General features: G+C 41.6%; 1 protein-coding gene across 1 annotated transcript; it reads right to left on the bottom strand.

Annotated features, from left to right (window-relative positions):
* Positions 1-2776: 2776 nt before the first annotated feature.
* On the bottom strand, positions 2777-26892 carry PGK1 (phosphoglycerate kinase 1). Its single transcript, XM_083722391.1, has 11 exons — positions 25887-26892; positions 20990-21040; positions 19428-19583; positions 19164-19308; positions 14862-14965; positions 13003-13122; positions 10046-10160; positions 8232-8411; positions 7833-8010; positions 6867-6965; positions 2777-3250 (listed from the first exon to the last, which is right to left on the bottom strand). The coding sequence occupies exons 1-11, from the start codon at positions 25949-25951 to the stop codon at positions 3210-3212; spliced, it is 1254 nt and encodes a 417-aa protein (XP_083578517.1). The 5' UTR covers positions 25952-26892; the 3' UTR covers positions 2777-3209.

Below are 26892 nucleotides of genomic sequence, written 5' to 3'. Positions count from 1 at the left end.
ATAGACCAAAACATTTACAATGGCTTAAACTTTCAAAAAGCTTCTGTAATGTTTGCCTTTAAGGTGCAACACTCTTTGCTTTAACCCTTTTATCTTCGGTTACTTATTAAATGTACTCCAAATGTTTGCTCTTCTCTGCTTTCTCTCCAACTGCCACCTCCACTGCTAGACCAATTATTTGAACTTCAGCCATGTATTTACATTTAAGTCCAAAGCTCATGCTTCGGACTAAAAATCAGCAATGCTGCTCCTGCAAAGATTAGCCCCCCCCCTCCGAAAGAGTATAATTGGATTTCCCATAACAGGAAAATATCTTCAAACTTCTCAGTAGCTATATCCTGTTACTGGTAAAGTGTAGAATTTATCCTGTATCCCCAAGGGATTATCCTCTCCTCTCAATCTATTGCTTCCCCCAAAAACCTTGTTATCATATCAGCACTCTTCATGTTTTAGCCTTCCTCTGAAGTAGTGAATAGCATGTTCTTCTTTATCCTCCAACTCATGCTACATTAGTATGGCAGTTTATTCAGTTTCCCTAACTGTATTATATTTGAACTTTCATGTGTCATAAAAGGCACTTCTGGAAATCTAGTGGAATATAGTGAAAACTTGGCACTCATTTCTGTGTTAATTGGTTCCAGAAACAATCTATTTGCAACCCTAACCCAGAAAATAGGAGTAAAGTGATAAAATTTGAGGCAGAATATAGGTATATAGTCCTTTCCTGCCATTTTCTGGGTGAATCATGGAGCAACTGGACAGAAGATTATAATCAGGAAAGCTAATGCAATATAATACATGGAGAATTACACCCTCAGACTTGAAGCAAATTCAGGAGTACATGTATGGTATTTCAGATAAATTTAAATTTAGGGAATTCAGGGAAGGAATAGAAGCAATTTGTTTCCCACCATAAACAAGAAATTAAATAATTTGTCTTTGAATAAGCATTAAAAATTGCAGTCCACTACTTATAATTGTTATAGAGAGTTTTAAAAATGTCACATGCTCACTTAGGAGCACTTTGAAAGATCTACAATACATACTATACTGTCCTAATTTTAAATGGGGGGCATTATTGCAGAGGCTGTGCAAGTCTGGTTCAATGATCAAATCCAAAACAATAAAACTCATACAAGTAAAACTAATATTAAATTAAGTATTAGGAAAACTGTTAATTCTGAATAATTCTAAACTGTGCAAAACACCACCTACTTATCTGAGATCTTTACTCTAAAATTTTGGGTAACCTCAAGGTAATCTTAAAAGATTAGGATTAAGAGATTAAGAGCGGGTGGCGCTGTGGTCTAAACCACTCTTGGGCTTGCCGATCAGAAGGTCGGCGGTTTGAATCCCCACGACTGAGTGAGCTCCCATTGTTCGGTCCCGGCTCCTGCCCACCTAGCAGTTCAAAAGCACGCCAAAGTGCAAGGAGATAAATAGGTACCTCTCTGGCAGGAACTAAATGGAGTTTCCGTGCGCTGCTCTGGTTCACCAGAAGTGGCTTAGTCATGCTGGCCACATGAACCGGAAGCTGTCTGCAGACAAATGCCGGCTCCCTTCCCGCCAGAGATGAGTCAGATGAGTGCCACAACCCGAGTTGTCTGCGACTGGACCTAACAGTCAGGGGTAACTTTACCTTTTAGGTTTGCTGTGGGGCCAGAATCTTGCACTGTGATATGCTGGGACTTTATTTTAATCATAGAATTGTAGAGTTGAAAGGGACTTCAAGGGATGAAATGCAAACATCTCAACAAAAGCATCCATGACAGATGGCCGTCCAACCTTGGCTTAAGACACTATCAAACAGCACTTATCGTCATAAAGTTCTTCCCAATGTTTGGTCAAAATCTCCTTTCTTGTAATTTGAATCCATTGGTTTGGGTCCTACCCTCCAGAGCAAACAACCTTATTCCCTCTTCCATGTAGCAGCCAGCCCTTGAGATATCTGAATGTGGTTATCATCTCTTCTCTCAGTTTCTTCTCCAGGCTAAACATACCCAGCGCCCTCAACCATTCCTCATAAGGCTTGCTTTCCTGAACCTCTCCTCGGCACATGTTCCATCTTGTCAATATCCTTCTTAAACACCAGACTTAAATATTTCTTAAATGGTCACACTGTAGAATACAGTGGTACCTCTCACTGATATTTGATTATCTTATATACAGTGCTAATGCTCCTGCTCTCCCGTTCTGCTTTGGAGGAGAGGAATTCTTTATGTAGACTTTATGTTCTGGTTTGCTCTCTATACAACTGAAAAACTAATAAAAATATATTTCTTCTAGTTCATCCCAGTCTAAAACAGAAAACTGTACTTATGTAATTCATTCAGACTCCAAACAGCAGATGTAAGAGGCCTTTTCAAATAGTTGCACCCAACCTGGTGCTCTCCTGATGTTTTAAGGTTGCAACTTCCCTCAGCTAAAGCCAGCTGCCAGACCTGCATCCAGAAAATGTGGCAGCAGGATTTCTGCAGTCTCAAATATCTGGAGGGCACAAGCTGTCCTAGAAACGGGTCCAACCTGAAATTTCCCAGTACTAATAAGATCATATTTTTGGTTGTCTTTTATCTATCTGCCAGGCTTAAATAAACAAGTGCTAGATAATTTGCCTGTTGTTAACATACGTCCCCACCATGTCCTCCAAAGGGTAAGAAATATAAGCAGACTATAGAAGTATACAAGAATAACCAGATGCACAAAACAGTGTGAAGATAATGTGCATGATAGCCCAGGGGTTGGGGGCGGGGGGAGAAGAAACACACTTTCAACTCTGTTTGCATCTCAAAACATTTATTTAGAAGCTAACATTGCAGTTGACATCTGTATTTTCCCTCCACATTGTGGTACTGTGCAAAGGTGAGAAGTAGCAGTAGCTAAACAAGCTGTTGAGATTGAATAAAGAAACTTGCTTTGAGGTACTGACAACTAGTAGGGGAACTTGGCCTTGGTAAGAAGGCAAAAATATATAAATATATCCACTCTAAATATCACAAAAACCATTTAACACTAAATTCAGGTGGGGCAACAGTCAACATCAGGTAAACTGCAGACAAGAGCCATTTTAACGCTGCTGTAAATCTTCCAGGTTACTTTATCTGACTCTGCTGCCAGTACGAATACAGAAGCGCTGCAGTGGTTGCTTTAAGGGCTGTGTACAGGAACATGTCAGGGGGGAGCTCTTATTCATCCCACGCTCTCATCTACTGCTACACGTTGCTCAGAGCAGCCACACCAGGAAGAACTTTACCTGCACAGCGTAAGAGAGACAAACACAAATAAAGATGAAGCATCATGGAACATCTTTTAACACATTTATAAAGAATCTATAAAAGATGGTACATGGAAACTGGCTTTGGCTGACACTTTCATGACTGCCTTACATCAGGCAGGTGTCTTTCCTGTACTTTTTTTTGGCATCTGCTAAAAACATTCTTGTTTAGACAAGCCTGTCCAGATGCTCAGAAAGTTGATGTGTATTTTAACCTGTCTTCAGTCTATTGTTATTTTAATGTGGAAAGTTTTAAATGGAATTTTTTTTGTTGATAATTGTTTTTATTTTTTTGTAAACAGCCTTCAGATTTTTGACTTTTTTATAGTCAAGCGATATTTAAATTTTATGGCATAAAATATAGTTTATTTTTAATAATTTATTGTAGTCTCTGTACCCCACCTTTCCTTCAGATTGGAGACTTGCAGTGTGTGTGTGTTTTGCTGGTCAAGGAATCACACACCCCTGCACCTTTGGAAGCTTTAAGCAACATCACAGGAGTCTTCATAGGACCAAGGTGAAACTGCCAAGCTCCCTTATTATTTTAGCTATCGATAGATATTTGCTATTATGTTGCTATGAGATTATTTTCATGATGGTTGATTTTGGGACATATTTTTTGTGGTTGTAGATCTGCGCATGATTCTTTTTGTGAAAGGGCAGCATACAAATAATAGTATTATACATGACAGGGGGCCCAATGTCATTCTTCCCAGCCTCCGTCTCACTCTTGGGAATCCCGCCCCCCCAGGCCACACACCTACACTCCTCTGCTTCACACCCTCCTTCAGAGTTTTTGCCTGACTTTAATGTATCTTTGAGCTCTGATAATGCAGTCTGTTTTCTTGGAAGGAGGATAGAAGGGGTGTAGGGTGTGTGTGTGTGTGTGTATGTGTGTGTGTGTGTGTGTGTGTGTGTGTAGAGCAACTAGCCTAAGGCATGGAACCAAAATTTCTATGAATATCTCCACCCAGTTTTGCCTCAGGTGCTGCCCATGATTTCCATGTGGCCCTTGGAAGGCTGTCCAGGAGAATGCAGCTCTTGAGCTGAACAAAAGACCCAGAACACATATGAGTGTTTTTTTAATGAAAAGGAAAAATACCCACACATTGAATTCTGCCCAGAAATTAATTGGTACCCAATAAAGGTTAACAGAGATGTTACATCTACAAAGCCTGAAACCCATCAGCAGTCTAAAGCTGCAATCCTAATCCCCACATAGTTCAATAGGATTTACTTCTGAGTAGATGTGGTTAGGATTGTGCCATAATTCTGCCAACACTTTCACCCTTCTACTAAAATAGGTTTAAAAGCTTAATTGACAGGTGCATTCACATAGAACCAGAAACAGTTCTTTTCAGAACAGCGGAGTAATCCAGTGCCAGACTTCTCAGAGGTAAGCCTCTTTTAATTCAATTAAACATATTCCCAGATAAATATGCTTGGGGCTGCATCATAAAACCCTAAGATTATTTTATTTTTTCTCTGAATTTCTGATACACATCTTGCACTGTGCAACTTAGTTAATATCATTAAGTTTGCTGCTGGGGTATTAGTCAGGATTGTGAAAAACTTTAAATGCTGATCTGTAGAGAAAGCACAGTCACAGTCCTGAAGGTGGACAGATAATAAAGTATTAAAATTGCCTCAAGTGCTGAAAGCTCTCCATGAGCACCTTCTGAGTAAGCTTTTAAAGAGGCCTATTATCATTCTGGGGCAGGCTGGGGGTAAGAATAAGGCAGCAGTAGCCGGTCTAAAAGCCACTTAGTGAGATTTTGAGCAAGGCCTTTTGACAAACTCAGGTCACTGCTATCATTTATTGCCTTTCTATCCCCTCTGTCCTCCATGGTTCTCCTCCCTCTCCATTTTATCCTCACAACCACCCTGTGAGGTAGGTTAGACTCACTTTTATCTTATTTACAATGAATACAGACACACACGACTCCCTCTCCATGGTACATTGTGAAATTTGGCTTTCCAAATGGCCTTAAGTACTCTATTTACCTAAGTCTCCTCCAGAAAAACTGCATTGCTTTTTTGTATTTGTAAAACCCATTATTTTTATTGTATTGCTTGATGTACTCCAATACAAAATTATTTTTTAAACGAATTCTGCAATCTGTGACTTTTTATCCAATTCCTTTCTCCCCAGTCTGAAGCTGCCTAACAATTCTTCTACAGTTAAGGAAAAGGAGTTTGGTGCAATTTAAAACTCTGAAGTTTAGTGCCACTTAGCAAAGCCTACATTTCCCAAAATGTCTTCCTTTGGTGTGTATACCATTGCAGGTCTCCTTTTATTGGTCTGCATTTTTTCCTTTCTCCACTACTTCCTAGGCAACAGAAACAAAGCCCTTTCAGAACATAACTGACGAGTCCAGTGCTGCCTCTTTCTTTTTTAGGGGGAAGGCACTAGGGTTTGGAAAATGTACATGTATTAAGAAACAGCTAATTACCAGAGGAAGCTCCCAAGAGTCATTCATGAAACAGCACCCACAAAAAACTTCCATTGACAATGCTGATTGAACACTGAGTAAATCGACATGGGACAGTAATCCACTCAGTGGTGAACCATCTGCTTTGCATGGAAAAGGCCCCATGTTTGATCCCCCAGTGGCATCTCCAGGTGGGGCTGGGATCTTGGGGAGCCACTGCCAGTGAGTGTAAACATTGCTAAGATGGATCAAGGGTCTGACTCAATATAAAACAATTTTCTAAACTGTTTCTTTTATAGACCGCTCTTTTAAAGAGCTGCAAATATGAGGGCAACTCTTTAGTCCTGGAATTGCTAGCCTGGTGAAAGAGTAGGCAATGAATTTGGTTAAGTGCATAAGCCTTTTTTTGGCGGTGGCGGCGGCGCACATAGTAAACATTAGTTTCACCCCTTTGTTTAGTCAAGGCATGTGGCCAGAAATTATGTCCTGGGTCTGGGTTTTATGGAGGCCTCAGTCCAAGTGCTTGAGAGATGTAGACCTTTTTCTGGTCACCATCATTATGCAAAACTGCAGCTGTCATGAAAATGGTCCCTATGTGGGGTCTGCTGGAACCATCACAGGCACCAGCTACTCTACTTGTCTTGCCCCATGTGCATGCTCAAGAACCTTAGGAGGAGCTGCTCATCCTGCTCTCTCTTGCTTTCAAGTCTTTCACTGGGAATAATCTGCTGCCTTTTTGTCAGGAAAATGAATGTATCAATACTTTTGAAATATTAAGATTTATTTTTATTGTATTGTATATGCATTTGTATTATATTTGCATTATTTTATATTATTGTATTTGTATGCATCTGTTTATTCTTGAGAGCCTTTGGGCTGAAAGGGGAGGCTGGGTGGCCATCTGTCATGGATGCTTTAGCTGAGATTCCTGCATTGCAGGGGATTGGATTAGATGACTCTTGAGGTCCCTTCCAACTTTACAATTCTAAAGAAACAAACAGTAGTATAACATGACATTGATTTTTTTTAGCCACCTGGCCCTGGTCTTTGAAGAGTAATCATGTGTGTGGGTAGCTGTAAGCATGACCTAGGTATAAAAAAGCATACAAACAAAATTAATCCCCTGGACATCTTTAAGGAAGAGGGAGGAAAACACACACTACCTTCTAGGAGTTCCAAGCTGGCACCACCTCCAGTGCTAACATGACTAACTTTATCCTCGGTGTTCCATTTGGCACAGCATGTAGCAGTGTCTCCACCACCTGTTCAAGAAAACACAGTCAAGGAACCTGAAAATGGTTTTGGAAGCATAATTTGGAAGCTTAACTGCGAGGTTGCCTTACCCCATACACTGGCATGGTGATAGGTGTCACATAATACTTTTTGCATTTGTAAGAAACTGGTATTATAGTGTGGCAGGACCTATACTTTGGAACTCCATGCCTATAGATATCAGGCAGGAGCCATTGCCATACTCTTTTTGGCGCCTGCCAAAAATGCCAAGTTCACCTGTGGAACTTATGGGCAGGGCTGCTGCAATAAACAGGTATGCAAGCCTTTGGGAGGCATAAAAGCAAGAGGGCATCAGAGGGAAGGAAAGAGGGACAGAGGCCAGAGTTGCCTGCAGCACCCCTGTCTATCATTCAAGGCACCGCAGGGGTACACTGGCTGAAAACCACTGTACTAAAGGGATTGCTGGGGTGTGTGCTAAGAGGCAAGGGGCTCACTGGAGATTAAAATGACTATGAGACTTTGAAAGGCTGGTATCACTGGAGCAAGTTCATCAGTTAAATAGTTTTAGTTGGATTCTGAATAAATGCGCAATTAATTGTTACTATTTTGAATTCCATTGTTATTATCTTTGTTATTGGGTTGTAGAATCTGCTTTTCTGAATAATGTTTAATCAGTTAGGGTAGGACAGGGGGTACTGGGGATGAGTTTGTGAAACCAAGGGGGCAGTGGCCCCAAAATGTTTGGGAACCACTGGCTTAAAAGCTTGGTCCCAGAGTCTGACCATGTATAAGGCAACTTCTTACGCCTTCTTATGAAGGGAAAATAAATCAAGTATTCCAAAAGACTGAAAAACTATTCATTTGAACTGGAGAAGACAACGAATGGTGGCTCTTACCAATGATGGTGATGGTGCCTTTGGATGTAACTTCCACAACTTTATCCATCACAGCTTTAGTTCCTTTAGAAAACTTGTCCCACTCAAAGACACCAACTGGACCGTTCCATACAATCAGCTTGGCCCTGCCCACTGCTTCCACAAACAGCTTAACACTTTCAGGACCACAATCCAAACCCTAGGATCAAAAAGGGGAGGGTGGTAGCTGTTCAGCCATTGCACCAGAAAGATCAAACAAATAGAAGAGCTCCTCAACCCCCCCCAACCTCTCCCCAGTCTTTAAACCAGAATTCTCCATGTGGGTCCCTTTGATGCTTTTGACTGCAACTCCCATCAATCCTATGCTATCTGGAGATGATGGGAGCAAAACATCTGCAGGAAATCAAGAGTTAAACCTACCATCCATCCATCAGGTATCCCAGAGGCCACAGTGGCTTCTCCAGTGTTAGCATTCTCATCAAATTTATCTGCAGTGACGAAGTCAACAGGCAAAGTGATGCGTACACCATTCTTCTCTGCTTTAGCCATCAGGTCCTTGACTATTTTTGATCCTTCTTCATCATACAGAGAGTTGCCAATCTGGAAGCAGAAGACAATGCACTATGTAGCTATCTACAGATGTTTGTGTAGACTGCTACAAAGCAAATCAGAATCTCGAAAGCAAGGTATTTTTTATTATTAAATCCAAGTAACATCAACAGATAATATGGGTATGTTAAAGAAACTGTAACTAACAGAGGACAGAGAATTAATGCAACCTCTTAACTGCTGCCAGGATTATTATTTGTCAGAAGGGGGCGGGGCGGGGGGAAAGATATCAAGAAAATCAACCCTGAGGAAATTGATAACTAAAACCTAGGACCTAGTACTATTATTATTTATTAAATTTGTATACTGACACCTGTAAATCTCAGGGCGGTTCACAACATAAAGCTACAACATGAAACCCACAAAATACTTTAAAAATATAAGAAAAAAACAAAAATCCCCCCTACCATAACACATTTAAAAGAGCATTAGATGTCAATCAGCCAAAGGTCTGGGTGAAGAGGAATGTTTTTGCCTGGTGCCTGAAGTATAACTGAAGGCACATAGTAAGTAAGCATGGTTAAGCTTACATAGTGAAAACCAAAGAAGGCAGGTAACAAACAAATGTCTTCATAGAGAAATGAAGTCTTTTTATAATGTACTAGAATAATAAAGAACAGGATAATGTAAATCCTTTTGTTACTTGGAACCTTGTGATATTAATTTATTGTGTTAAGACTTTGTAATGAAAATATTTTTTTCACTACAAAGTCTTAACATAATAAATTAAATAAATCCAAATTATGTTTAGTTCTAGAAATCTCTTTCTACTTCTATGTGGCATTTGTTGGTACACTTTATTATGTTAGGTAAAGGTAAAGGGACCCCTGACCATTAGGTCCAGTCGTGGCCGACTCTGGGGTTGTGGCGTACAGCTTCTGGGTCATGTGGCCAGCATGACTAAGCTGCTTCTGGCAAACCAGAGCAGTGCACGGAAACAGTGTTTACGTTCCCGCCGGAGCGGTACCTATTTATCTACTTGCACTTTTGATGTGCTTTAGAACTGCTAGGTTGGCAGGAGCAGGGACTGAACAATGGGAGCTCACCCCATGGCGGGGATTCGAACCGCCTACCTTCTGATTGGCAATTCCTAGGCTCTGTGGTTTAACCCACAGTGCCACCCGCATCCCATAACTTTTATTATGTTAAATATATATAAATAAGAAAACACCAGATAAACTACATGAAGCTGCAGGAAAAACATTTTCAGCTTGTCCTTTGAGCGTTTAAGTTACAGCCAACAGCCAGAGATTTTACCAGCAGCCTAGCCTGCCCCCAAATCCAATGTCCTGTTATACATGATTTACTGGTATTTTGCTCATGAATTTGTATCCAGATCTGTTTAGCAAATTTTAAGCCATAGAATGCAGTTCAAAAACTATTGTCAATTAAGACTGCACATATGGAACAGTCTTCCCCAAGCTTGTGTTCTCTGGAAGTTTCAAACTACAATTCCCATCAGCCTCAGCCATCACAGCCATATGATGCTGGGGCGGATGAGAGTTGCAGTCCACAACACATGGAAGACACCAGCTTGGGGAAAGGTTATAAAGAAACAGTCAAGGAAACATAATAAGCATTTTTATCACCCAAATTATACATAGCAAACACTGCAGGTTGCATACCTTCATGTTTTTGAGCACTTTAAGGAAGGTAAAAGCCATTCCACCACCGATAATCATCTCATTGACTTGATCCAGCAGGTTTTTGATCAGCTGAATCTTATCCTGAACTTTAGCACTGATGAACAGAGAGAGGTTAGGAGAAGAAGAAAAAAATGTGAGTTGATGCACCACTTTATTAGCAGGGTTGTAGACAAGCCTACTGTTGCCAAGTTTCACTTGTTATCAGTACCTAATACAGAAAAATAAATACAGAGAACAAATACATAATTATTGATCAATGAGGAAGTCATATGTATTGATACATATGCATGATAATCTAATAATTCTCTTAAAGCAAAAAAGGGGATAAAGTTACAACTGTTAAAGGCCCACTCTCCACCCCTGCCTGGGGAAAAAAATCAAGGTTTGGCTACTGATTTGAATGTGTATCTATAAACACTAGAACTACAGGAGGTATCCAACATTTATTAAGTATTGGATGTCACTAGGATTTCATCTCATTTTACAGAAGCATGAAGCAATTTAACTCAAAGCAAAACAGGAAAAGTTGCAGCAAAGTGGGAAGGAAAATACCCAGGGTCTCCAAAGCTGGCCACTCTAGTGTGCTGCTCCCCCTCCCCCCAAAAAAAAGGATTCTGAACAAGGCACTGTCTTGTTTTTATTGATTGTATGTAAGCCACTCTGGGAACCTTTTTGGCTGAAAATGCTCTAAATAGTTATTTCTAAAAGACATTATGCACTACAATCATACCTTGGTTTTTGAACATAATGTGTTCCGAAAGTCTATTTGACTTCCGAAGCATTCAGAAACCAAGGTGCGGCTTCCGACTGGCTTCCAATTGTGCAGGTGTGTCGGAAACAACAGTGGAAGCTGCATTGGATGTTTGGCTTCCAAAAAAAGTTTGAAAACCGGAATACTCACTTCCAGGTTTCGATCGTTCAGGAGCCAAAACGCAAGAGTACCAAGCCGTTCAACAAGTACCAAGCTACAACTGTACTGGTAGCACTGGTTAATAGGAACACAGGAAATGACTAGCATGGATTCATTAATGTCAGAATAGTCATATTCACTGGTCAATCTAGCAAAGTATATTCTCCAAGGACTGGCAGGAATTCTCCAGGATTTCAAACAGCGTTCTCTCTCAGCCCTACTTGGAGATGACAGGGACTAGACTGGACTTTTATTATGCAAAGCAAGTGCTCTATAAATTATTGAATTTATCACCCATCTTCTCACCAGCTGGTTTCATTTGATACCCACAATAATGGGCTGACCATATGTAGTGTCTACAATCCTACCTCCATCCGACTTCCAAAATGTTCGGAAGCCAAGGCGTAGCTTCTGATTGGTTTCTGATTGTGCAGACATGCTGGAAACAATAGCGGAAGCCACACTGAATGTTAGGCTTCCAAAAAAACCCCACTCACTTCCTGTTTTTGATCATTCGGGAGACAGAACATTTGATTCCCAAGGTGTTCAGGAGCCAAGGTACAACTGTACTGTACTGTACTCTGTTCAGGAGCCAAGGTACAACAGTACACACTGCAGTTTTAGGTAAGAGATTAAAACAGCACACCTACTGTTTTTAACATTATGAATTGAGTTGGCACAACATGTTTAAAACTGGGGGAAGCAGGCTTGCTCCCAACCTCTGCGTTTTGGACTACAAGTTCCATCATTCCCAGTCAGCACAGGGAAGGCTGGCCTTTGGAAACACCATTGAGAAATTTAATGGACTTCTGGTAGCAGCAGCACAGCAAATGAACAGAGATAGGTCAAGTCAAGAGCTGCAAGGCTACTGTGTTCCCTATTATTCATGGTTGCATGCTTGCCCCCACAGGGGGGCCTTTGCTCAGCGTCAAAAGCTTGCTTTGTTTTTGTAGGGAAGAAAGGAACAGAAGGATTTTGCCATCAAAGCAGCTCAGGTCTTTGTACTTTATCATACACATTTGAAAGCTGTAATTGGGGCAATCAGGAAGATTCAAAGCAGTGCACAATAAGAATGAAATCTTAATTGCAATGCAGTCCTTGAGATTTGCATGAGGATTATGATTTTGTATAACTACATTTGTGACAATCTGCATTCTTAAAAAAACAAAACCCTGAAAAATGCTTTTTAAAACCCCAATTTCATTTTTCTAAGCAAAGCCGGGGGGGGGGGGGATATTCCAGACAAAAACAGCATTTTAGGCTTAACATATAGAGTTCTGGCATCTGACCGCATGTTCTGAGACTGTACATCTACATCTACATCATCAAACTATGCCTCTTGGAAGCTGTAGGAGCTGACATGTATCCAGCTACAGTTCCTCATAGTTGCATAATGACAGGCAGTGTCAATTTACACACAGCACTGCTGAATAAGGACTATGTTTGTACTTTAAACTTTGGTGGAAAGGTCAGCCACAGGCAGACACACAGACATGCTGATTTGGCCCATGACACAATATGCACTGACTGTAATCTACTCTTTTATGTACTCTATTATGAACTGGTTTGAAAACTGACCCACCAACTTCAGGTTCTTGGAGGAGACGTGGGCCCATTTTTGTAGTTTAACAACACATTCAGGCAAATCTTATCCAAATGTGATTTCATGTGGTGTAGTTTTTGATTACAATATATGAGTTTCTGATCTGCTGTGTCTTATCTTGGAATACTGCCATATTGCCTTTTTTGCACAAATTTATTTTAATATTTTCTCCTTATCTTATACCTAATCATGCTCAAATGCTTTTTCTTACCACCACCACCCTTTGTTGGATTGTTGGGGGTACTTCAGGTTTGTTTGTTACACATTTAATAAAATTTAAAAATATTTTTTAAAAGAATTACTGAAATAGACATAGTGTTGAAAATATGGAAGGTAAAACTATTGCACAATAAACCAATTAGTTACAAGTTCATATAAAGGTAGAAGCAAACAACAATAAAGGCAAATATATTTTGTCCTTACCCTCCCAGGATTGCTAGGAAGGGTCGCTCTGGGTTCTCTAGAGCTCTTGCAAAATACTCCAGTTCTTTCTTCATCAGGAAACCAGCAGCTTTGTGAGGCAGATTGACACCTACCATGGAACTGTTACATTGGAGAGAAAATATACAAATCAGCCAATAAAAATGAGTTCCACTGTTGTTTTTTATGCTATATGTATGGATGCTACAAAACCCTTCAAGTCCACAACTGTGCAAATTTTTAGCAACGAATAAACAACTGTGTAAAAGGCATGTTACTTCAGAAGTCCACATAAAAAAATTGATTTGTTAACAAATAAAAGTGCAAACATAAAACACAAAACACAAAGATACACCACAGAAGCCTTCTCCACCTGGTGAGCTTCATCACTATTGAGAATAAAGGTTCTATATAGTCTTAAATGAGCCACGCATTTGCATATACTGGTGGCACTGTGTGACCTCAGAAATTAAACCATGGCTTGTATCACAAAAATAGTTGAGCTCTTCCATCTAGATACTTTTAGGTTATGAGATAACTGAAGTCCAGATCTTTTTTTCTGATCTAACAGGCACATGACCTGCAGATTCTGTAAGGAATTTTTTTTTTTTTTTAACATTTTCAATATGGAATACCCATTTTATGCTACTGGGTGAAATTCTGGGAAAAGGGAAGTGAAAAGATCCATCACCAGAGTTTTGCTTTGTTAAATGAAGGGTGGTTTTTAGAGGCTGCATGGCAAAACCTGAAAGTTATTTCTGCAACTTGACAAAGGATATAGATTTAAAACATTTGCATGACAGAAACACACTTCTCATACCTTGGCAAACTTAGTTTTCAAAACTGAATTAAGGAGTATCCAAGGCCTATGGCGAGGGACGCGGGTGGCGCTGTGGGTAAAACCTCAGCGCCTAGGGCTTGCCGATCGCATAGTTGGCGGTTCGAATCCCCGCGGCGGGGTGAGCTCCTGTCTTTAGGTCCCAGTTCCTGCCCACCTAGCAGTTCGAAAGCACCCTTAAGTGCAAGTAGATAAATAGGTACCGCTTTATAGCGGGAAGGTAAACGGCGTTTCTGTGTGCTGCGCTGGTGCCGGCTTGCCAGAGCAGCTTCGTCCCACTGGCCATGTGACCTGGAAGTGTCTCCAGACAGCGCTGGGCCCCGGCCTCTTAAGTGAGATGGGCGCACAACCCTAGAGTTGGACACGACTGGCCCATACAGGCAGGGGTACCTTTACCTTTACCTAAGGCAGTCAAAATTTTCCATCCCACTGGGTGTCAATATAATGCAGCTGCTTAGTAGAATATACAACTCAGCAGTCTGATGAAAACTGAGCCCATATAAAGCTGTTTTCATTGCATAAAGCAAACAATACTACATTGTTAATAAAGCAAATATCACTGTGTATTTCATAAAAGATCGAAAGGATTCTGTGATAATGGTGGGAATCCAAACCTAGAGTTCTGTGGAATGGGTGCTGTTACAGGTGCCACATAATTCTCTGTGTTGTAAGCTTCTGCTGTCGTAAGAAATTTACCTTTTAAATGTGGCAAAACCTATACCCTGGTACTCCCTGCCTACTCATATCAGGCAGGTACCTTCGCTATACTCTTTCCAGCTCATCTTAAAAACATTTTTGTTTAGGTGAGCCCATCTAGTCCTGCAGAAGTTACATGTGTTTCAATCTGTTTTTAGTTTATTATTTACCTGTTTTTACTGTCTTTTATTGATGTTAATGCGTTTTTCTATGTAAAGCACTTTGAGGATTCATAGCACTCAAGCAGCATGTGCGTTTTGTTAAAAGCCAGTCTCTGAAACAGACAGAAGCCCAGCCATGACAAAATAAAAGGCAGAGGCTTACATACCTGTGAGCTCTGTGTGCAGTTCCGAAAGCATCATTGATGTAAACATCTCCGAGTTTAGAAAGTGACACTCTGAAAGCATCAACCTTTGCTTGATCAGCCTTGATCTGGGAAGAGAAAGAGAATTAAAAACTCACCAGTTTTAGTTACTCTATCAATGGGCATTAGAAGCCACCAAATCACTGTTTAAATAGAATTGTTAAGAGCTTTTCCTGGGCAGGGTAGGGAACCTTTTCATCCAGTAATCACAACAGTTGATCTCCTGGTATAAGATGTATTTTAAATGCCTCTGAGCACACATGTAAACTCTCATCTTGACAGCAGTATTTAAAAAATGGAAAGTGAATGCAGTACATATGAAAAGTACAAAAAAATAAGGAAGACAGGTGGGTTTTAAGCTTCTTTAAAATGCCATCATCATTAAGCCTTTCTTGTACAGGTTGTTTCATTTATTTTATGTAGCAAACTTTATACAGGTTGACTGCAATGAAACCTCAAAACAGTTCACTAGGAGAATGGGCCACATTTCTGTGCTGTTTCTGAACTATGTACAGCAGAACAGCTCGTCATATTGCTTCCACCACAAGGTGGTTCTCATTCAATGCAAAGATCAGAGCTCTTCTCTTTTCTGGGCTAGTGAAAGCCATTCTGGAAGGGGTGCAGATTCTACTCTGATAAATGTTCATTATAAAAAAATTAGGAACGGATGCCTTCTGCCTCTTGAAAGAGCAAAACAGTTTATTAATGAACCGGAATGAATGCGCACAGTATATGTGCAACTTAAACAACAATGCAATCACATTTTGAACTAGTCAAAGGCAAACAGACTCTGCCTGCTAACTCTCCCATTAAAAACGGGGCAAAGCTCTTAAAGTCTTATGTGACTCAGTATCTCAAGGACCACCTCTCTCCATATGAACCGATTTGGACCTTGCAATAATCTGAAGCCCTTTTTAGGTGCCCCCTCCAGAGGAGGTTCAGAGGGTGGCAACATGAGAACAGACCTTTTCAGTGGTGGCTCTGTGCTTGTGGGACGCTCTCCCTGAGACTTGTCCGGCACCATAACATAAAAGGTAAAGGGACCCCTGACCATTAGGTCCAGTCATGACTGACTCTGGGGTTGCGGTGCTCATCTTGCTTTATTGGCCGAGGGAGCCAGTGTATAGCTTCCAGGTCATGCGGCCAGCATGACTAAGCTGCTTCTGGTGAACCAGAGTAGCGCATGGAAACGCCGTTTACCTTCCCGCCAGAGTGGTACCTATTTATATACTTGCACTTTGATGTGCTTTTGAACTGCTAGCTTCACACAAAGAAAGTTTTTCTTTTCTGGCTTTTAATTAACTATAGCGTCCTTCAGAGAGTGGGATGTTTTAATCTTGCCTTTTAAAAATAGGATTGTCTTTTAGATTTTTCTTGGTTTTTTCTTTTATGCTGGTCTCAATGTAGGTACTATGCTTTTGAGTTATCTTGTTAAGCAACCAATTAGTTTAATAAATAAATAAGCAAGCTCTCTTCAGCCTTCTTGGCCGGCAACACACTGAGAAGCAGTGTGGTGTAGTGGTTAGACTAGGAACTGGGATACCTGGGTTCAAATCCCTACTAGGCCTAGCCTACCTCACAGCATTGTTGCAGGGATTAAATGAGCACCTTATTGAAAAAGGTGGGATATAAATGAAATAAATAATTAAATATCTATCTAGTACGGCTTTGGTTGAGTTGTGCAGTTCAACCTGACAAAGCCTCTGCTCATATGGCAGTGGAGGTAGGGATCTTAAAAATAATCCTGTCTCAAGACTCGGAAGCAGCAGGAAACACTGCCAACTAACAGTTGCTTATAGGCAGTACTGATCTGTAGCATTCCTCTAACCTTGAGGAGGGGAAAAATCTATTATTATTATTGGTTTAAACTAATACAATCAATTGCTGCTTCATCTCCTCAGCTGATCAGCTTTATGTACTTAGTTTAACTGCCTCTACTACAGCCAGTGGCAGCTAGCAGAATAGGAAGTATGTGCAATCCATTCTCCTTTAGCTCCTGATTAAGTCACCAGCACAGCACATAGGTGCAATGCATCTTGAGTGTTTGCTGCAGCATTTCTAAGGCATCTACCGTTTATTCAGCTCAGGCTTGTTGAGGCAGCCACCTTTCCTGTTGCTTCTCCAAGGTAACATACTAAAGCTGGCAAACAATGAGAAACAAGCCATACTTAAAATGCACAACAAGAGCAAATACTTAGCTTTTCTGTAATTTAAGATGGACATCCTCTCAAAAGATGAACTGCACCCAAATGGGCAATTCCAAATATTCTACATTCACTGAGGATCGTTCCTCCTGATAAGTAGTTCTATAACTTATTTTATGCTGTTCACAACACAATCTTTTTTCTTAATATTGGCAGCATAGAAATTTTTGCAAGTAAATAATTACATTTCAGTGATACAGGCAATACTATCCCAATATTTCAAGAATAGAAGAGAGGTAGACAACAAAAAGGGAAGCCAGGGTCTTAAGAAAAAAATGGGACCATGGGAACAAGTGTTAAAAGTGTAAATGCAAGGTAACTTGACAGTTACTTTCGACTGGAGATGAGGACGAAAGGATTGTGCCAAGAGGCTGAAGCTGGAATCTCTAAATTCAAGCTCTTCATCTTGAGAAGTTAATTTGCATGTGCTTTTATAGCACAGTGTGGTGTTCTGTATCAACCTAAAAAAGGACACTGTACTATATATCACTGTGGCTGCATCGAAAGGGAGCCAAGACTCAAGTCTTAATAGGGTCAGAGGTGCTAAGAAAAGAAACCAAATGGTCATGGCGACCTTCATTAAAATGTCAAGAGGTATGGATACCCAAGTGGCTGCCCAAGCAGAGTGTGGCATCTGGATTCAAAGGTTTTGCCAGTCTCAGTTAACAGGGTTCAAACAGCCTATGAACAAATCACAGCATTAACTGAGCGGAGAAGGGAAACATGCTTCTCACATGCTCTTGCTGAAGATATTTCCTGCAAAAACATACCCTTAAACCTGTGTTTCCCAAACCATTTCAGACCGCCAACCCTATGGTTCCAGTAACTCCCCACCCTAACCTATAAAAAGCAGTACTCAAAATAGTGGTTTGCACAACCCACTAAGGAAGAGAATCACCCAGTAACATTCAAAACGGTAACAATTAATTGCACATGTATTCAAAATCCAATTAAAATTATTTAGTGTAGTTAATTCAAATTGATTATCTTGATCCAGTGATACTAGTTTTTTCAAAGTCTGATAGTCATTTACACCTCCAGCAGTCCACTGCCTATTAGCACCCCCACCCCAAGTACCATCCACTTTGGGTAAAAGGTAAAGGTAAAGGGACCCCTGACCATTAGGTCCAGTCGTGACAGACTCTGGGGTTGTGGTGCTCATCTCGCTTTATTGGCTGAGGGAGCCGGCATACAGCTTCTGGGTCATGTGGCCAGCATGACTAAGCCGCTTCTGGTGAACCAGAGCAGCGCACGGGAACGCCGTTTACCTTCCCGCTGGAGCAGTACCTATTTATCTACTTGCACTTTGACGTGCTTTCGAACTGCTAGGTTGGCAGGAGCAGGGACTGAGCAACAGGAGCTCATCACATTGCGGGGATTTGAATCGCCGACCTTCTGATCGGCAAGTCCTAGGCTCTGTGGTTTAACCCACAGCGCCACCTGCTTTGGGTACCACAGCCTTAAACAGTGATTTTAGTTATTTAGCCAGCATTCTTTCTTCATACTCTGGGCACAAGATGGTTAATCAGCACTCATGCACTGCTCTATACTTATATGCATATCATCAATCTCCTGTGAATTATTTACATATCAGGCTTAAATGCTCAGCTGAGCATCTCTTCATGCTAGTTGCTCCGAGTTGTCTTTGTATCAAGGAAAAGGGTTACAGATAATAGATAATAGATTGCTTGTGTGGGGGCAACTCCAAGCGGGTGGTTGGTATACATATGCTTTGGTGTATGCATGTCACCCCCTGAACATAACCCCTGCATAAAATGAATGATACCTATATTGGTCCAAATAAAACGATATATCCCAAGGACACCACAGTCACTGCTGGCCTTCATTCCAAGAAAATTGAACCTTGGAGAATCACCTAGAACCCCTGGATTCTCTCACCACTTGGGAGATTGGGGTGGCATGTATCAATTTCTAACTCTAACGCCATCTGAGAGCATGAATTATTATTAACTTTGTGGAAACATCTACATGAGAGTGGCACAATTTAAGCACCCAGAAGTGATGCAGTAGAGAAAGCAGAACACAAGACAAGATGTCTCACCTTGTTCCCTGAAGCGTCCTTTCCCTTCCCTTCCTCTTCCACATGGAATCGGAGGTTTTCCAGAAGAATGACTGAGCCAGTTGCAGGATTGGCGCAAGCAGCTTCCACCTCTGCACCCACACACTCACTCAGGAACATGACATCCCTGGAGACAATTCCCAGATAAATGTATAGCCTCAGTTTACCAATTACAAGAACGCTTCACAACAAATTATCATTCAAAGCACCTCTTTCTAGTCAGTCTGTAATGTCATTGTGCCATACCTGCTTAGCAAAGCTTTGAGCTCTGCTGCTACTGGTTTCAAGGAGTATTTGTCGGGCATAGGAACCCCATCAGGCCGGCCCAGGTGACTCATCAGCACCACAGACTTGGCTCCATTGTCTAAGCAATGCTTGATGCTTGGAACAGCTGCCTTGATTCTGCAACGAAAATAGAAGAACAGAAGGTTCCCACAGCAGTTCCTGCGGCATCTAAGCTACATCAACAGATCATGGTTTTAAAGGAGAGATTATGCACATCAGCTACAGAATCAAGGGTTATTAGAATCAGGAAGTAATAGATCCCATTAACCTCTTCATTCCTACCTCACCAAGGTAGAAATATTCTCCCTCATCAGTTTCTACACCAGACTAACTGTTCCCTACAATACAAACTGCCTTGGTCACTATCACTTTACCATGTGTGGGACTGTAACAAATGTTTCACTAGTCCTGTTAAAGATGGATGAGTTTGATACCATTAAAATCTTTGCAGCCATTAACTTGCTTGGTGCACAGACTATCCGTTTGGTGCAATAACTACTCAAAATGCAGAAAGGCTGAATATGCAAGTCGAAATAATATATAGCCCCTTTTGGGTGGTTGTGTTAAAAAGAAAAGGCTGTGGCCTAGTTAGCTATGCCTAGTTAGCTACTCTGGAATGAATGTGAATGTTCTGCAGTGGATAAGTGTTTTTTATCCTCATTCTCAATAAAATAATTTCTAATCCTGTTTTAAAATATCAATCGAGAGAAAAAGAGGCACATCCAACAGTTACAGAGGTCAGTAGGGCTTCTTGCTACTGGAACCACAGCCTGCAAGAGGGGACCTGCTTCAAGGGAGACAGGTCACCAGAGCTCCTAAGTGCAGATCCTACCTCAAGTTTTTCTCCCTGTTTGGCCCTGTCTTGCCCCTTTCTTTCCTCCCAGCCAACAGATGGCAAAACAATACACCAGCAGTGGTCAAATTCAAAAAGGTGTGTGGAGAGGCCTCTCCTCCTAAAGTACAATGCACGTGTGAGCTGCTAGGAGACCAATGGTCTCGAACACACCTCTCCTGCTCAAGCCCCCTCAAGCCTAGCACAGCATTAGCAGGAAACATGAAGCTGGTATGATGAGCTGCCTTTAATCAGAGGCTATCTTGATATCAACTTTGACTAGCAGTAGATTCAAATAGAAAGCTGCCTTATACAAAGCAGCCAAATGGTACATCTAATTCAGTATTGTCTACGCTAACTAGCAGCAACTCTCCAGGATTGTAGGAAGGGAGTTTCTCCCAACCCCACTTGGAGATACCGTTCAGGTATGAACCTGGGAACTTCTGCTTGCAACATAGATGCTCTACCACTGAGCTATGGCCCTAAATCTAGCTTGGCAGGACAGAATGAGCCCAAGACATGTTTCACATAATCAGTACTTCAGTATCTTACCTGGAAATGCCAGGGCATCAGTCCTGAAACCTCATATGAGTAAATTACTTTTTTCTTTTACTGAGTCAAAGTCTACAAGAATCACTAAGCAAGGAATGACTAAGCATATGTCCTACTTGAAATTTGCGGGGACTCTTACCTTTGGTTGTTGGTTATTTTGTTGTCCTTCATAGGAACATTGAAGTCAACCCTAAAAAAGAGACAGAAATGTTTCAGTGCAAGTAGTTGTTCACACAAACACCATTCATTACTGGACGCTGTTGTTAATGTGTCAAAACAGGCAAGATACTCAAAAAGGAGCTGCAGCAAAAGTTGCACTTAGGTGGGGTGAGTGCAGAGGGACAGCTGTCATAGTATTACTGCACTACTCCCTTCCCCTGCTGTGTTGGTTGGTACAGCACTCAAAGGCTCTCAAATCCGTGCAACCTCTCTTCTCTATACCAGGAATATAAATTTCAAAACCAGGGGGCAGTGGTGGAGCAAAGAAACCATGCGAAGGGAAAAGCCTAACTGTGCTGAATCACTTTGGGTAAAACTGTTGCAAAACAGGAGAAGGCTTGCAAAAGGGTTTTGCAAGAGCTGTCCTGTTTCAGAGGCTGCTTGAGTGAATTAATCCACTTGTGCCAGCATGGCATAATCATCAGTGTGTCTGACTAGGACCTAGGAGACCAGGGCTCAAGTCTCCACTTTGCCATGAAACTCACTATGTGAGCTTGGGCCAGTCACTGAATCTCAGTCTAATTCACATTGCGGGATTGTTGTGGGGATAAAATGAGGGGGAGAACCATGTACACAACAAAGAGCTCCTTGGAAAGAAAGGAAATTTTGCAAATAAGTAAATCATGCTGAGACAGCTTCAACACTCATGAACAAGGCTATATAAGCCAGATATATTTCCTGCTGGAGGCTTCTGCCACTGTTCAACCTCTAGGCAGGCAAAAGTTTAGAAATTCATTACTATGCGAATTAGAACACCAGAATGTTGTTGGGCCCCAAGTTCCATCAACTCCAGTCAGCACGGCCAATGATGATGAAGGCTGCCGTCCAACAATACCTGTGGGTATGTCACAGGTTGGCCACCCCTGGCCTAAAATAAAAGTGACCAGTTATGAATATCTAAGTTATCAAAAGTATTAACAGAGATGCCCTTGACTAGAAAGCAAAGGTTGAATTCAAAGAGTAAGGCAGAGAATAGGAGAAAAATGTTCTAATACCCATTCCATAACTAGGAAGGGTAGGGGTTTGAGAGGCACAAAAGCCACCTAGACACAATATGAGTTTTACAGGCAAGGTAAACACAGAGTGCAATCATCTTCAATATCTGTTATAATCCCTTATTTTACTTCACAAACTGCTTTAGCTATACTGTTGTAAAATAATAATAATCAAGGAAGGATGCAGCATATACTGCATCTGAAGTACCGTATTTTTTGCTCTATAAGACTCACTTTTTCCCTCCTAAAAAGTAAGGGGAAATGTGTGTGCGTCTTATGGAGCGAATGCAGGCTGCGCAGCTATCCCAGAAGCCAGAACAGCAAGAGGGATTGCTGCTTTCACTGCGCAGTGATCCCTCTTGCTGTTCTGGCTTCTGAGATTCAGAATATTTTTTCCTTGTTTTCCTCCTCCAAAAACTAGGTGCGTCTTATGGTCTGGGGCGTCTTATAGAGCGAAAAATACGGTACTTGCAGATCAAAGACCACCACCAGAGGCTTAGCTGTGACTAAAGCAATGGACTTTTATACAGAAAATCTAGGATCAAGTCCCTTCTCAAGCTTGTATGATTTCCTTGGGTCAACCACTGTTTCTCTCTCCAACTTAAATACTCTGGGATGTTGCAATTACCATTTATTTATTTATTTATTTATTTATTTATTTAACTACTGCCCCACTTTTGTGTAAACTACTATTTTAAGTGCTGTATACAATCTCCCTGATCACAGATGCTTGGCATTTCTAGCAAAATATTATAAAATAAAACTTATATTAAAAAGATAATTCTAACAAAACTTTAGGGCTCTCATCATCTGGGATGTCAAAAACAAGCACACAACGTTTAGGAAGCATTTGTCTCAAACATTTAGCAACCACGTACAAGGTTTGGTTGATTCAGCCAGCACTGTACAAAAAACGTAGATTCAATAGCAAACGGTGCTTCCAGAAACACTCATCTCACATGCCTACGCAGGGAGATTACTCAGCAAAGGCCCGCATGATGTAGCCTGCCCAACAGACAGAAGAGCAGGAAGAGCCTCAGAAGCCATTTCTACAAAGCATGCTGTGCCCCAAAGCTGAAGGAGACAGGAAGTCTTGTTGCATAATATAGCAACTGGCAGAACAGAACACATTAGGATTAACAGGACTAGATTTTGTTTTAAGCAATTAACATAGGAAAAGGTAGTGCCAGGAAACATGCTGGCTCTACTCAATGTAAGATTTTAGAATAACATTCCCCAAGTTTCAAAGGCACAAAAGAAATGCAGGAGCAAATCATTTCTTTTCTAGGCTTCTCCATAAATGCTTTGGTATGTAACATTCTGCTATCATTAAGTTAGATGGTAAATGTGGAGGACAGATGGGAGAATTGGACTGATGGCCACAGCATATAATGGGTAAGCTTTTATTATGTATTGTATGTTTTTATTTTCTATTTATATGCTGTGGACTGCCCTGAGATCTTTGGATGAAGGGTGGCATGCAAATTGAATAAATAAAAAGCTCCATGCTTTTGATGCTCTAGTCATCCAGCTATAAATCAGGCGGCAATTTAGAGCACAACACTGAACCAATGGAGATAATGATAAAAGCCAGAGTTTCCCTGCCTGAACTTTGCACCTATATAGTTGTATCCATTGGCCTGCATAAACACAAACAGGCCACTGGACATCTCTACTCAGGGTATCAAGTAGGAGGCCCTGCTCACCAATCTCCTTAGTTTGTGTGCAGCACAAGTGTCTTCACAGTGAATAAAGGTGGAGTCAGTGACCAGACTGCAAGCTGGCAACTATTACCACAATGGAAGATGCTTAGAAAAGCAGGGTATGAATGAAAAATTGCCCATGACATTAAGGTCACTTGGTAATGCAAGTCTTTGGGATAGACGTATAAAAAATGTAGAAAAGTGAAAGTGTTCCACTGAAAGTTTCACAAAGGTTTAAGAGAGAAACTGTCAATATCTTCAAGGAAGAAACTGAAATATGAATAACAAAATGAAATGCCTTTGCTAAACCTCAATGACCTTGAAAACAAAGATACTGGAGACTTTTATAATACACATATTGGAGACAAAATATAATACACATTTGGAGACAAAAAAAACTCACACACATGTGGTATGAGCAGCAAACTATTTCATAGCAAATTTTTCATGGCAGTTTAAACTCTTTTTCTGAGGCTTAGAACTCAATACCTGAAATTAAAGTACTTTCCCCCAGTTCAAAATTCTGGTTTGACTGACTTCTGCTTTTAATAAGGTAGTACTACAAAGTTTAGATGCAACTGATTTTCCCTCTTCTAATTTTGATTATGCTCTGTAGGCATACAATTCCTTAGCTTGGATTTTAGACTCCAGCCCCCACCTATGATCTCTTGCCAGGCTTGGAATAGTTTGGCATTTACAACCTTCCCTGTCAATCAAATGCTGGACTAAATGAAAAGCCCTCTTTAATATTAGTTGAAATAAATAGCTTAATTAAAGCACATTTCTGGAATTATAATATACTATGCATGAAAATATAGTTCTATGCAGTTTGCAACACCCAAAGGGATGCTGAAATGAAAATTAAGATCTTGCTTTGAAGTTGTCCTTCGTTTAATTGACTATATTGAGAGCTCAGTATTACTTCTGGATAACGGAACCACCTACAACTCCTTTCCTGTGCCTGATAGGAATCACTGCAATTCTCAGAGTCTTATTGCTGAGGGCGGGATTGAAATTAGTGACACAAGCCACAGAAGCCAACAAGCTATGAATAAAATATGCACCTGCAAGCGGAAAAAGGTTTACTATGTGCATCCTGTATTAGCAACTTGTATAGTGATTTGTGTAGTGATTATTAAGCACTGTTAGTATAATACTTTCCTTTTAGAAGTCCTGCAAAACATAATCACAGTCCAGTTCTCCCAGATTTGGAATCAAACAGCATAATCTTGTCCCCACTGTGTGCAATTATTTATAAGTAACCATGTTCAGAATACACAGCATAAGATGTGTAACATCTCAATTAAAACAGAAACTAGAGTTTTTATGGTTTTCTGTTCCTGTGGCTTTATGGTTAGCACCTAAAGGACAGCGCTTTACTACTTTTCTATACTGTAATGGGTTTGTGCTAATCATTTCACAATACTGCTCCTTCCCACGTAGGTAACTATGGGCCTTAAGGCTATTTTGACCCTAAAGTAGATATATGCCATTGCAAATGGGGGAAACTGATATGCCATGTAAATATTCTGTGATGGCTGAAAAGTTCAGCAGCAGATACAAGTCACTGTGTTGTAGTGTTTGAAGTGTTGCACTAGGTAGGCCCTCTGGCAGGCCAGAGTTGAACTCCCTGCTCAGCCATAAAGATCACTGGGTGACCTTGAGCCAGTCGCTGCCTCTCGGCCTAACCTACCTCGCAGGGGTGTTGGGGGGATAAAATGAGATTAGAGAAAACTACCTAGATCTCTTCGGAGGGGCCTGGGGAAGGTGGGATATAAATACAACTGTTTTTTTCTCCCCCTAACATTATCTGCTTCGCCAGTACTTAATTGAAAGCCTCAGTGAACGTTACCATAAAAATAAACTCAACCCGTAACGGTTTGTGTTCATTTACGTTCTAATTCTTACATCACTTGCTTTGTCACCACTTAACTGAAAACCTCAATACACATTGCACATATATAAATGCGAACAGGTAAGCCAACCTCCTCCCCTCCGCCAAACCTTCTTGAAGACGCATTGCTTTTCCTTCCGCGCCCACCACCCCAGGCTACCAAGTTTTGCACCCAGCCCTGCGGTGCAGGCCTACGACGAAAAAGAAGCAGTGAAAGCAGCTCACCGCATGACCACGCGCTTGCCCTTCACGTCCACTTTGTCCAGGGTGAGCTTGTTGGAGAGAGACATTTTCGCAGCAGGAGCAAACAAACTGCAACCTCTTCCTCGTTCACCGGCAGCAAGATAAAGAGGCGGAGGGAGGACGAGCTAGCGCTGTGGCGACCGGAGCGCGTCGACTGGAGCCCCGCCTGCCACCGGCTTCGGGATTGGCCGGGCAGCGTCACCCGCGCCGAGGATTGGCTCAGAGGGTCGCGTCAATCTCGGAGTGGGTGGGGGAACCGGGGCGCCGGCTGGCGGCGCGGTGGTCACGTCTCGCACGCAGCAATGGCTCAGAAAGGGCGGGAAGCCCCTGAGGGGAGAAGAGCGGTTGGTCCTCCTCGTCGCCTGAGGGGACTGGCTGCCCTCGCGGGGTACCCAAAGTGTCCCCCCTGCCACGTTATACAAGCACAAACATACACACGTGTATATAATTGAAAGGTTCAGAGAAGAGTGACAGAGGGGAATCGACGGAGGAAGTGTTTCTTCCTTCTCTCCTCACACTGGATCTCTGGGACACTCAAGAAAACTTAATGTGGGGAGAAAAAGAAGCAGCTAAACTCCCTCAGGAGGTAGTGATGGCCACCAACCTGGATGGCTTTAGAAGAGGGTTGGGGAAATTCACGGGGGATAAATAAGCTGTCGGCGGCTACTGGTCACGATGGAGGCAAGCAATGCTTCTGAATGCCAGTTGCTGGAAGCTGTGCTTAAAGTCCTGCTTGCGGGTTTCCCACAGGCATCCCGTTAGGCAATGGAAGAGGAGTGTACTGTACTAGATGGGCTACTGGCCGGGTCCTTAATTCCCCTCCTCGGAGGGATGAGAGTGGGTTTGGGTCCTGGAGCCCCGCACCGAGGTTTGCCACCTTCGTTCCTGCAAAAAGCGGGGCGGTTGGGGAACGGTTTTTGCTGCTGAAGTGACTTCAAAGCGACCCATGACAATTTATTGCAGCCCAAAAGGAGGTCCTCTCTGAATT

This window comes from Podarcis gaigeae (genome assembly GCF_964106915.1).
Source record: "Podarcis gaigeae genome assembly, chromosome: Z".
NCBI classification, from domain to species: Eukaryota; Metazoa; Chordata; class Lepidosauria; order Squamata; family Lacertidae; genus Podarcis; species Podarcis gaigeae.
Note: the sequence above shows the minus strand (reverse complement) of the source record. Positions and strands in the feature narration are given on the sequence as shown.

Excerpts from the sequence above, each read along its gene's own strand:
- PGK1 (XM_083722391.1), bottom strand. The coding sequence starts at position 25,951 with ATGTCTCTCTCCAACAAGCTCACCCTGGACAAAGTGGACGTGAAGGGC. Across the intron at positions 10,161-13,002 it reads TTCCTAGCAATCCTGGGAGG|TGCTAAAGTTCAGGATAAGA; the intron begins GTAAGGACAAAA and ends TCTGTTCATCAG. Across the intron at positions 6,966-7,832 it reads AGGCACCATCACCATCATTG|GTGGTGGAGACACTGCTACA; the intron begins GTAAGAGCCACC and ends TTTCTTGAACAG.